Below are 13,197 nucleotides of genomic sequence, written 5' to 3'. Positions count from 1 at the left end.
AGAGAATTTGTTTCTTTTTTATTCCTTATGTCATATAGGTGTTTGTATATGCGATTTTTTAACTTTCTATCAGTCTTGCCTATGTAAAAGCAAGAACAGTTGGTACACATGGCACAGTAAATCACTTTCTCCGAATTACAGTTGTATTTCTGATTCTGATTTCAATATTATTAATGTCAAAAATATTGCCTTCTTTAATGTAACTGCAATAGTTACATCTGCCACATTTGTTCATAGAACATGACCTGTGGTTTGGGTAAGAGTTACTACTCTCAAATATGTTTTTCATATTCTTGCCTTTCCTATATACTATAATAGGTTGCGGTCCTATTAGTGGTCTGATGTTCTTGTCATGTCTCAAAATAGACCAGTTTTTTGTTAAGATGTTTCTTACTATGTAACTATCTTGAGTGAATACAGTGATGAAAGAAGTCTTATAATCATTCTTACTTGCAACATTGTCAGTTTCTTGATTACTGGTGAAAGGCCCACTGTCAGTCATACTACAAGAAAGTAAAGGTACATAAAACCCACGCTCTCTGATGTCCTTCATGGATGCATCTGCAGTCATAACAAATGGGTTGTCCGGTCGTCAGGCAGCCCTTCGGTCGGCCGGATTCCAAAGTCTGGGTCCGGCTTCGGCTGATGTCGCGCTTCACCCGACGTCATCTCTGCTGGTCTTCGGGTATAAAGGCATCAGCAGACGCCATTTTCCTCAGTCTTTCTTGCCGCGTGGCGCCCGAAGCAGAAGCTGTTCGCAAGTGCCGGTCGGTCAGATCCAGAGATTACTACTACCGAATACTACTTCGAAGACTTCTAAAAGCTAAGTACCCCGTTGGGGACTCTTTCTTGCCTCAGCCGATGTCAGAAAAAGTCAATAACTGTTTAACTTGTGGGAAACAAATACCTCATAAAGATTTCCACTCTTACTGTTTGCCTTGCTTAGGCCCAGACCACGACGTAGCAGCCTGTTCGGCCTGTGCTTCCTTTAACCGACGAACGCTTAGGCGTCGGTCGGAGTTTGCTGAACAGTTTTTCGGCTCAGATTTTGCGTACATTATGCCGTCGGATCCTCCGACTACCCAATCATTATATCACTAACGAACTTACAAGGATAGCCTCTTTTTTGAAACATATTTTTCAAGTGGTCACATTCATCAATACCAGATACCGTACGGGCTGCACGCACAAACTGTCCCTTAACTATTGCTTTCTTTTGTTTGACTGGGTGTGTGCTAGAAAAATGCAATAGTGAGTTTGAATACGTGCTTTTCCTAAAGATTTTTGAAACAAACATCTTATTTTCATGATCCTTTTCCAGAAAGACGTCTAAAAAGGAAATTTTGTCAAGGTCTCTGGTATAGGTGAACTTTAGAAATTCTGTGGTGGTTCCAATATAATTTATAAAATCATCAATAGCATTAACAGGTCCATCCCACAGAACAAACATATCATCCAAAAACCTGGTGTAAAATTTGATGTGCTCAAAATAACATGAAGAAAAAATAAATTTCTTCTCCCATTGCCTAACTACAATATTTGCAATATAAACCACCACATGCAGACCCCACAGCCACCCCTTCTTGTTGTAAGTAAATTTCTTTGTTAAACAAAATGAAATTGTTTTTAAGGACAATTTCCATCAGTTGCGAAAAGATCAAGACCTAGAAGTGTGAGATATCTTTTTCATATAAGAAATCTGTAAACCACTCCAAACCAATTGTGTGAGGTATGACTGAATAAAGGTCTTTAATATCAATAGTAATAAAAACAAAAGTGTCCTTGAAAGGTATCTCATCCATAGCTTGTAAGAAGCTCCATGAATCCTTGCAGATGTGTCTCACTCAATATGTATTATTTTAAATTATTGTCCAGATATCTTGCAAGGGGGTGGGTAATGGACCCCTTGGAGTCTACTATGAGTCGCATGGGTGGTTGGCTAAGATTTTTATGCAATTTTGGCAGCCCAAACATGACTGATATTTTAGGGCAGGGAACTGAGAGAAAATTAAGCACATCGATAGAAATTGAACCCTCTATAAATAAATCTTGGAGTTCATTCCTTATATGCTGGTAAGACGTGTTCAGTTCATTAATGGATGACATTAGATATGCTTTTCCTTCTAGTATACAAAACATTTTCTTGTTATAGTCCTCATAGTCCATCAAGACAACACCTCCACCTTTATCAGGTTTCATAATTCTAACATTCTGTGAAAAGATTTTTATTTCATCCATTACCTTTCTCTCATTCATGTCAGAGTTCCTACTAGAAAGCTTAGAGTTACGTATGTCTAACTCGCACATATTCTCAAAAAGTTGGACAATGGGATGAAGTGGGGAGTTGTATGTACTAGAGATGGCTAAAGGGTTGACAAAGGAACCAGGTGCAGAGTTTTTAAAAAGAATGTTCAAGTTCAGCTTAAGTGTATACATTCTTACATCCATAAGAGTATTTAGAAACATTTAAGGGCTGTGAGGGTACAAAGGTGAATCCTTTGGCAAATAAATCACAGTGTTCAGAATTAACAGCAATACTGGAAAAATTGTACATATTAAAGTCACCTGAAGTGTTGGTAACTATGTGGCAGGGTGGGAGTAAATGGTCCATATCATCACCTAAATTGTTTGGTGGTGAATGCAACAAGTTAATTAAAGTCACATTTACATCCTGTTGTTCCAGGACTGGTACCTCTTCCCCCCTTTGTTCACCATCCCGCCCCTGTTCCAATGGTTGTTCCTGTTCATCGGAGCCATATCCCAATTGTTGTTTCCCTGGGGACATTTGTTCCTCAGACGCTAAAAAAACCTGACCAGCGTTACTAGTTGAAGGATTGTCAGTATCAATAACATTGCTGTTACTGTTTCCAGAATTCCCATTAGAATTAGTATATTTTTTGCCCCATTCCTGGGAAAGGGGAGGTCTGGGATATGCCAGGCCATTACTATAATCATTTCTGTCCCTATTCAGTTTCTTAGTTTTACGAAGTTTAATAGAACTTACTAGATGCACCATACTCTTAAAAATTATCACATGCTCAAATTTGTGTTGTTCATAATGCAAATGCACTTTTTGGCATTTAGTTTTAGGCCATGGCTCTGGCACCAGTTATCTGTCTCTGTGAGACCCCTTTGGAGGATGCTTGTGTCAGTTGGCGAGTCGATTATAGCACCCAGTTTGCAGTCATCTGCGAACTTGGTCACCCATAGTCCTCCTGTGTTAGCCTGTACCTCTGAGAAATATATACCGAACAAGAGAGGTCCCAGGGCGCCACTTGTAACTGGTTTAGAGTCAGACATGGCACCTGCAATTCTGACCATGTGGGTTCTATCCCTGAGCCAGTTTGCAATCCGTCTTGTGACATAGGGGTTGATATTTAAGCTGATGAGCTTATTTATGATGCCCGAGTGGGGTATTGTGTCGAAGGCTTTTGCAAGGTCCAGGTAGGCTGTGTGAACTACCTTCCCTTCATCTATGGCCTTGGTGACTGTTTCAAAGAAGTCAACCAGGTTCAAGAGGCAAGATCTGCCCTTAACAAAGCCGAACTGGGTAGGATACAGTGTTTGGAGGTTCCCAATGTCTTTGTTTATGAGTTCCAAGATGATACACTCCATAGCTTTGCAGACCAGGCTAGTCAGGCTTATAGGGCGATAGTTCCCGGGGTCCGTTGTGGCACCACCTTTGTGGAGTGGGACCACTGTTGCTGTACGCCATTCCTTAGGTACATATCCTGTAGTAAAGCTGAGATTGAACAGTGATTTTATGTGAGGGTTCAGTTCTTCTTGGAGCTCGTGTAAGATGCAGCTTGGGACACCGTCCTGTCCCATTGATGCTTTTTTTTTACTTTGGAGAGGGCAGCTCTCACCTGTGCATCTGCGATGTCAGGGAGGCTACACTCTGTTGGGATAGACAGTTGCTCTTTTGGGTGGGAAGGGGGGGAGAAGTTTGCACTGAACCTGTCTGCCAGGATGTTGGCAATGTCTGTGGGTTCAGAGTATTTTTTGTCGTTTTGCACTAACTCCAAGCATATCTGGGATCTGCCACTCAGGTTCCTGACATAACTAAAGAAAGGCCTTGTGATTATCTTTAGCGTCCTGTGCAATTTTTCTTTTGAAGCTGGCCTTAGATGATTTTATGAGGGATCGTAGTGTTTTGCTAATACTGATCAGAGATGCCTTCCCTTTTTGGGATTTTACTCTATCATGTAGTAGCTTTCTCCTTCTGTTGTATAGCTTATTTATGGTTGGGGTCCACCAGACAGTTCTCCTGCCTTTGGCGGAGTGAGTCTTGGTTTTATTTGGGATAGCACGATACATGCATTCATGTAGGTGTACATAGAATGCGTTAGTAAAGGATTCTGTGGTTTGGGCCGTATTTTCCACTGGCCCGGGGGTTTTGAAGGATTCCACCTCAGTTTTGAGAAGTGTGAAGTCTGCTTTTGAGAAGTTCTTCACCGTGATTTCATTTGCTGGGGGTGACGACGGGATATCGATGTCCAGTGAGATTAGTTTATGGTCAGATCTTACCAAAGAGGGGTATACCTCTGGTATGGAACATAGATTCCCCATGTTGGTGATGATCAGGTCCAATATGTTTTCCCCTCTTGTGGGAGTGGTGACCAGTTGTTCCATAGCATTTGAATTTATAAATTCTAGGAACCGTTGGGCGAAGGTGTTGGGGTTTGAGTGGTGCTCCCAGTCTATGTTTGGGTAGTTGAAGTCATCCAATGTAATGGTGTTTTGAGAGACCTTCATATTCTCCAGTGTTCTCAGGAAAGCCGAGTGGGGCTCCTGAGTTTGGGAGGGTGGTCTGTAGCAGGCTACAAACTATAAGGCAGTTTTCCAAAATCAGAAGAGGATGATACTCCACAACAAACGAAGCAAAACCAGATGAATGAAAGGTTGAAGGTTGAAGTCTGATGAAGCGTTCCAAGCAACGTGAAAGCGCTTACTTATTCGAATAAAGGACTTGTCTTTTCATTCATCTGGTTTTGCTTCGTTTGTTGTGGAGTATCATCCTCTTCTGATTTTGGATTTGTGCTTTTTTTGGGAGGTGATACCTTACCCTGACAGTGTTCTTTTTTTGCTATAAGGCAGTTTTACCCACTGTTAGTTGCACATGGATGGTCTCTGATGCTTCGTGCAGTGCCACTAACCTGGAGGTGTGGGTATCTTTGATGAATATGGATACTCCCCCTCCTTTTGTGGTTCGGTCTGAGTTTTGGGGCCGAAACGCATGGTATGAGGGGTAGGGGTAGGGGTTGGGAGGGTGGCCTAATGGTTAAGGTGTTTGCCTTACAAACACAAGGTGCAGGGTTTGAGTCTCACAAGGGGTAATTGGCTAGGCTTAAAATGGCTCGCAAGGGCAGTTAGCCTAGTACTGATCTATGAACCTATGAACCTATGAGGTATAACCTGGTAGTGCTGGGGTGCTCTCGGGAGCCTTGAACCAGGTTTCTGTTACTGCACAGATATCGATATTCTCCATACTGAGGAGAGCCTCGAGTGCGTGTATCTTGAGGTTTAGACTTCTGGCGTTGAGCAGCATTACCCTTAGTTTCTTTTTCCTTGTGTTGTTTATGGAGGTGGGTTTGTCTTTTGAGCTTTGCCTAAAAAAGGCACTATGGGGGTGGCAAGAGCCTTAGCCAGTATTCGAAAGCCCAGGGGTGATGGGCGCAAGCCGTCCCTAGCGAAGCAACGTGGCTTGTCGAGCATGTCATTCCAGGCTGGCAGACACTGGATCCCCTTTGAATGACACCAATACTTTAACCAATTGTTAAAATTGATCATTTTGTCTTTGTACTGTGGCATCATTCTTGGTGAGGGTAAGATGCTACTCAAGGTCAGGGTCATACTGGCCTGGGCTACATGATCAGAGAGCTCCTCTATGTCTCTTTTCATGTAGTCCAGGGAGGTACGTCTCAGGTCATTCACACCAGCATGGACAAGGACAGAGTCATATTTGTACTTGCTTTGGAGTGACCTGAGTGTTTGTGTTATGTGGTGGATCCTGGCACCCGACAGGCACCTTACAGTGACCTTCTCCTTGTTCAGCTTGGTGAGTGGGACGTCAGTGTGTCTGACTAGTCACCTATTACAAGTGTATTAGGTGTGTTGTGTAGCCTTAAGGGCTATGACTGTGTGACACACTGACTTTGTGAACTATGTGATACGTGGGTATAGTTTTGGGGTAGCAGCTGCTTGGATGTCTGCTTTGGAGGTCTCTGTTGCTTGGGCAGATTTTTATTTAGAGCCTCCGAGTATGTTTTTGTGTGGTTGTGTTTGGTTTGCTTTTGCGATAGGTCTATGTGAGACTGGCTTTGTGGTGTGTGTGGTTACCTTCTCCTCCTGATGGACTGTGCCAGTCCTGGGTTGAGAGAGCTCAGCCTCCAGTTTGGCTATATAGTTGCATCTCTCACATATATTGGAGCTTGTTGGGAGGAGGAGAGGGTGGTCTCTGTACATAAGGCAGTTGTAACATTGCCTCAAGATTCGCAGATTCACCAGCTGGACTGGAGAGTATACCCGAAACTGACCTTTGGACATGTCAGGATAGTATAACGAACTACTTTTAGACTGATCAGAAAGACCGATAGGGAGTAAAGCACTTAAAAAGCGTATAAGAGGGGTGTAGTGCTTAAGTTTATTGGTGATTTACTATAAGATTACTTATCAGAGCAAGTGCAAGACTTGTGTTGACATAACTACAGCTTGTTTGACTATGTTACTTGCAATGCCATCATTTTGTATATTGAAGCTGACTGTCTACAGTCCTTAAATATCCATGCCAACCACAAAAATCAGTGAATTAATATTTCTGTTTTTTTTTTAGTATCTGTCCACTAAGTATGATGTGAACTCACCCATTGACGTTTGGGGCTTTAGACTTTCTCTTTATCTGGATGGAGTGTTAGTGTACAAACAAAATGGTGGTGTAAAATTATGACAAAAGGACTTCACTGTAAGGTCATTAAAATATGAGAAAATGTTTTGTTTAAAGCATTGACCAACAAGGCTAAAATTTGATTTCTTTTCCAGGAGCCTCCCAAACCACCACACAGTCATTTCAAAGTTGGGATGAAGCTGGAAGCAGTGGATAAGAAGAACCCTTTTTTGATTTGCCCAGCAACCATAGGAGATGTTAAAGGGGATGACATTTTTGTTACTTTTGATGGTTGGAGAGGAGCTTTTGATTACTGGTGCAAGTACTACTCTCGTGATATCTTCCCTGTAGGGTGGTGCGAGATAACAGGGCACATATTGCAACCTCCTGGAAACAATGGTAAGTGGTTTTGCTGCTGTTTGTGGAAGATGCATTAATTTGTGGTCTGTGAAGTTCTGTATGTATAATGTTGCTTTTCTGTATATATGCACAAACTAATGTTTGTCAGTTTATTAAGCATTCATGAGAAACAGGGAAGTGATTTGATGTAATTCATGCTTTTTAGTCTACATCTATTTTACTTTCTCCCCCAGGTGCAACTTACCTTGGTTTACTGAATATGAACTAACTGATGTTGGAGGGTGTTTGTAACATTAAGGTATTAGCACTATGTCGATGTTCATCGTGCGACACTGCTGCAGTCATTACACTTGGGTTATCCTGCCGTCAGGCGGTTCCCCAGTCGGCCTGAGTTCCAAAGTCTTGGTCCGGCGTCGGTTGCTGTCGCTTCTTCCCTGACGTCAGTGCGCCAGGGGGATATAAGATGCAGCCGACGACATTTTCTTCAGTCTTTCTTGCCGCGCGGTGCCCGAAGCAGAAGCAGTTCGCCGTGCCGGTCAGCCGACTCCTGAGATTTTCATTCTGAATCCAGAACCGGAGTCTTCTAAAAAGCTAAGTACCCTGTTGGGGAAACTTTTTCTTGCCTCAGACCGATGTCAGTAAAAGTTAATAATTGTATTTCTTGTGGGAAGCAAATACCTCATAAGAATTTCCACTCCTACTGTATCCCATGCCTAGGCCCAGACCACGACGTCACTGGTTGTCGGTTTTGTGCTAGATTTAACAAGCGCACTATTAAACGTCAGTTTGATTTTGCCCGACACTTTTTTGGCAGAAAATGTAATTACACCATGCCGTCGGAACTTCCGACTACCGGAATTCATAAAAAGCGCAAGGACAGGAATCCGAGGCCTAAGACTGACAACGAGGCCTCTTCTAGGCCGGTCGCCGGTTCTACGGTTTTCATCGAGGTGCCTACGCAGCCCATGACGACCGCTTCAATAGAACCACAGACCGCCTCCGACTCCCACGTGGAGCTGGCTGAGCCTTCGGGCGCTCCTGCTATTCAGATTACCGAGCTTAATCCTGCAGAGGGAACCGAAGTAGCTGAACAATCCACAGCTTCAGAGGGTGTTTTCAGACCTACCCAGTTAACAATTAAACCCTCTGTTAAGTCTAAGCCTCCCTTAAAAGCAAAGAAACAGACACAGCAAACTCCAGGGCAGGCTTCCATGCTTAAGAAACAAATGCTAAAAATGGCCGAAGACCTAATCACCCTGATCAGAGGGTCCCAACCCCCTCCAGATAAAAGGCCCAGACAAGATGCAGACTATGAATCTTCAGACCAGGTGTCCATTTCCTCTGACTCATCCTCAGACCTAGGGTATTCCTTACCCCCTTATGAGGATTCCGATACTGAGGAATCTATTCCTTCAGCCTCTCCGCCTGAGGACTACTCCTTTGAGGAGACCTTACATACCATGAGTGAGCATTTCCTCTGGGAAGGCCAGGATTACTCAGAATCCAAGAAAGGTTTAGAGACTTCCTCTTATTGCCTCAACACAGACCCCTTGCTATTCCGCCAGTGTTAGATATTGTGGATGATGTATACACTGAATCCAGCTTAAACCCTGACTCCTTACCACCAGCCCCAGTTAAGCCAGATAGATATTACAGAGTCCCTGACTCTCACAAATTTCTACACAAAAGCCCTGTTGCTGACCCTGAAACTATTTCTCGGGGACCCAAAGGGATTAAGGCCTCATCAGCTAAAAACCCAGTCCCCTCTGAGAGAGATTCCAGAGCATTAGACAGATGGGGCAAGAAAGTTTATACATCTGCAACTTTAGCCATGAGAGCCTTGAATTGCCAGTTTCACATGCTAAAATATCAGCAATTTTTAATGTCTCAGTTGAAACAAAAGATGCTTCCAAATTCAGATCCTCCTAATTTGAAAGAAATGCAGGATTTATTGCATGCAGCTGAACAAGTAGGAAAACATACTTTGCAATGTGGCTTTGATTCCTTAGAGGCCTCCTGTAGAGCAGCAGTTACAGGCTCTGTCATTAGAAGGCATGCTTGGTTAAAAGAACATACGCTACCAGATCACGTTAAGGCCAAATTACTGGATGCACCTTTGCAGCGGGATTTGTTGTTTGGAGTTAAGGCAGAGGAGGTATTAAAAAAGATGGAGGATAAGGCAAAATCTATGCAAACGGTCAAAGATTTCTTACAGGTTCAACCTCCTCGTAGCAGAAATTGGACAACAAAAAATTGGTCTTTTCCAGTCACAGACAGACCTCAAAGGGGCAGATATAGACATCCAAGAGGTAGAGGTCAGACACAAGGCCCTTACAGACCTCGACAATGGGGTACACCAGGCCAGAAAGAGGGGGAAGACAGGCCTCAACCTTATTAAAAGCAGTCTCAATGACTTCCCACTACAGCTGCCAAACAGCTCTCTCTTGGCAGCCCCCTTAGGAGGTAAACTGGCTCTTTTCTATCACAATTGGCATTGCATCACCAAAGACAAATGGGTTCTCAACATCATATCTCAAGGTTTACAGGTTCCACTTCCACACTCTTCCAAGGTTAAAAGGAATGCCAAATCTGCCACCAAATCAATGGGCAGAGGCTCAAAAACAAATTACGTCATTCATGGACATGAGAGCTATTCAAAAGGTACCACCACAAGAGCAAGGGCAAGGATTTTACTCAAGACTCTTTCTGGTTCCCAGAAAGGACAACGCCTTGAGACCCATTCTGGACCTTTCTTCTCTGAACACTTACCTGGATATTCCGAAATTCAAAATGTTGACACTACAGCAGCTTCTTCCCATGCTGGGCAAGAAAGCTTGGCTAGTGACTTTGGACCTTAAAGAGGCATACCTGCATGTCCCTATCAGACAAAACTGCAGAAGATACCTCAGATTTTCTAGCAAGTTCAATGCACTATCAATTCTCTGCACTGCCCTTTGGCTTATCTACTGTGCCCAGGGTCTTCACAAAGTGCCTGGCACCAGTAATTGCATTTTGCAGGCAAAAAGGAATTCAAATTTACCCATACCTGGACGACTGCCTAATCCAAGCAGAGAGCAAGGACATTCTTCTAAAGCATCTGGCGTACGTAAAAAAGTTATTAAGTTGCCTGGGGTACACAGTAAATGAAAAGAAATCAAAACTAGTGCCCTCACAACAGATAATATTCCTGGGTACCAGCTTAAACACAATGGCCCAGGTGGCTTATCTCATGCCAGACAAGCAAGGACAACTGACTCAGTATTTTCATTTAATGGTAACAAAGCCCCAACTCCCTGCAAGAAAAATTCTGCAGGCCTTGGGCTGCATGGCATCTTGCATACTACCAATTCCATATGCCAGACTGCATATGAGGAAACTACAATGGTACCTAAAGAGTGTATGGTCTCAACACTGTCAAAATTTGGAAACAGTTATACCACTAATTCCTTGCCTGCAACAGGAGTTTCAATGGTGGGCTCAAGCTTGTCACCTCAACAAGGGACAGCCTTTTACTCACCCCACAGCCAGGCAGACACTGACAACGGATGCATCGGATTACGCCTGGGGAGCACACATTACAGGAAAATGTATTCAGGGCAAGTGGCCCGCAGAACAAAGACATCTCCACATCAATCAAAAATAGATGCTAGCTGTACAAAATGCAATTATGTCTTTCAAGGACCTGCTACATCCAGGACAACTACTACTAAAGACAGACAACACCACAGTTATGTGGTACATAAGCAAGCAAGGGGGCACACACTCCTACCCCCTCTGCAGACAAGCGATGACCTTGTGGAACACAGCTTTAAACTACCAAGTTCATCTGCAGGCACAATTCCTGCCAGGGGAGAAAAACACACTGGCAGACGACCTAAGCAGAAACATCATGGATCCTCACGAATGACAATTGAGTCCACAAATATTCAGAATGATAGCACAAAAATGGGAGAAACCAGACATAGATCTGTTTGCATCCCCAATGAACTGCCAACTACAGAAATTCTGCACAAGGAGCTACCATCCACAAGCATGGAAAGTGGATGCCCTCTTATACAGCTGGAAAAAACTACAAGTATACGCTTTCCCTCCTTTACCTCTCCTTCCAAAGGTACTCATAAAAGCCAGGCAGGAAGAGCCAAAGATGATCCTGATTGCACCAGACTGGCCACGCCAGCACTGGTACCCAATCTTAAAGAACTTAGCACAAGAACCACCCTGGATTTTGCCTCAAATCCCACAGCTGTTGACGTAACACAACAATCAGATACTTCACAGCCAGCTAAAGACCTTAAATCTAGCTGCATGGAAAATTCCTTGACCCAAGCAAGCATTGCCTCTCTCCAAAGCTGTTATGGATGTCATTCTGGAGGCCAGAAGGCCTAGCACCAGGAAAGCCTACTCGGATAAATGGAAGAGATTCTGTGCCTGGAACCAAGCACACAGCCTTGACCCTGTTGTCCCAAACATTCCTCAGATACTTCAATACTTAACTGAGATGCTGGACAAGGGCCTCTCCTTCTCATCCATCAAGATTCATGCCTCAGCCATTTCTGCTCATTACAACACGGATCCACCAATTTTTTCAAATCCTTTGTTCAAACAGTACCTCAGAGGGGCTAAAAACATGAGACCACCCCGTAGAGCACCTACACCAACTTGGGACCACAACTTTGTTTTGGAAAAATTAACTTTACCTCCTTTTGAGCCAGCTAACACAGCAGAATTAAAATACATCTCTTGGAAGACTGCTCTGCTACTGGCACTAACATCAACAAGAAGAGTTTCAGAATTACAGACACTAATGGCAGTGGAACCTTTCCTCATCTTCCACTAGGACAGGGTGTCCTTAAGAACTTAACCCTACGTTTATGCCAAAGGTAGTATCAAGTGTGGCTCTAAACCAGACTATTCACTTGCCAACTTTTTATCCAAAACCATAGAACAAAGGGGAGAGACTACTACATTCCTTGGACATTCACAGATGGTTACGCTTCTACTTGGACAAAACCAAAGCTTTCAGAAAATCTGAGCAATTATTGGTAGCATACACTGCAGGAGCACAGGGAAAAGCCATTTCAAAGCAGACCGTTTCAAAATGGATAGCTCACTGTATACGTTTTTGCTATACACACCATGGGAAACCGGTACCTAGCAGTATTAGATCTCACTCCACCAGGGCAACAGCCACTTCAACTGCCTACCTCAGAGGAGTGCCTACCAAGGATATTTTAGAAGCAGCAACATGGAGTTTGCTGCAGGGCCTTACAGCCACCCCTAATGCCTTATAGATCCATCCTCCCTACCTCAGCTTTGGGATACCACCCAAGTGTAATGACTGCAGCAGTGGCGCATGATGGGCATAGTACAGTTTTGTACCTGCCATAAATGTAGATGTTCGAGTGTAGACACTGCTGCAGTCCAGGTTACCCTCCCTCCTTCCCCTCTTACTTTCTGGTACGTACCTAGGTCTTCTACCCTTATTTCCTAAAGGGAGTATTTGCTGGTAATTAAAAATGGTTGTTTGCTTTTCTATTATATATTTTACTAGCAATTTGAAAGGCCTACCTATTTGGGGCACCTGACATCTGGGGCAAGAAAAACTGAAGAAAATGGTGTCTGCTGCATCTTATATCCCCCTGGCGCACTCACGTCAGGGAAGAAGCGACAGCAACCGACGCCGGACCAAGACTTTGGAACTCAGGCCAACTGGGGGAACCACCTGATGGCAGGATAATCCAAGTGTAATGACTTGCAGCAGTGTCTACACTCGGAACATCTACATTTATGGTAGGTACAAAACTGTACTTTTTTCATGCACTTGTATGTTTTAAATTGTTTTTATTTTTATACCTTTAAATTGCAATGTTTATTCCAAAAACACGTACAGTAATTCATAGTGCAAATTTATCTGAATGTATTCACAATTATCTGTCGGGGATATTTCATAACTT

General features: G+C 43.4%; 1 protein-coding gene across 1 annotated transcript in view; it reads left to right on the top strand.

Annotated features, from left to right (window-relative positions):
- Positions 1–13,197, top strand: part of SCML2 (Scm polycomb group protein like 2) — a 2,608,432-nt gene that overhangs the window by 1,157,758 nt on the left and 1,437,477 nt on the right. The window contains exon 7 of the mRNA XM_044073060.1: positions 7,039–7,282. Coding sequence (XP_043928995.1) covers positions 7,039–7,282 — 244 coding nt within the window. The remainder of the gene's footprint in view (positions 1–7,038; positions 7,283–13,197) is intronic.

Source organism: Protopterus annectens, chromosome 5.part1 (genome assembly GCF_019279795.1).
Source record: "Protopterus annectens isolate FY-2018-M chromosome 5.part1, PAN1.0, whole genome shotgun sequence".
In the NCBI taxonomy this organism is placed as follows: Eukaryota; Metazoa; Chordata; order Ceratodontiformes; family Protopteridae; genus Protopterus; species Protopterus annectens.
The sequence above is the reverse complement of the archived record's forward strand: the minus strand, read 5'-3'. Positions and strand labels throughout refer to the sequence as shown.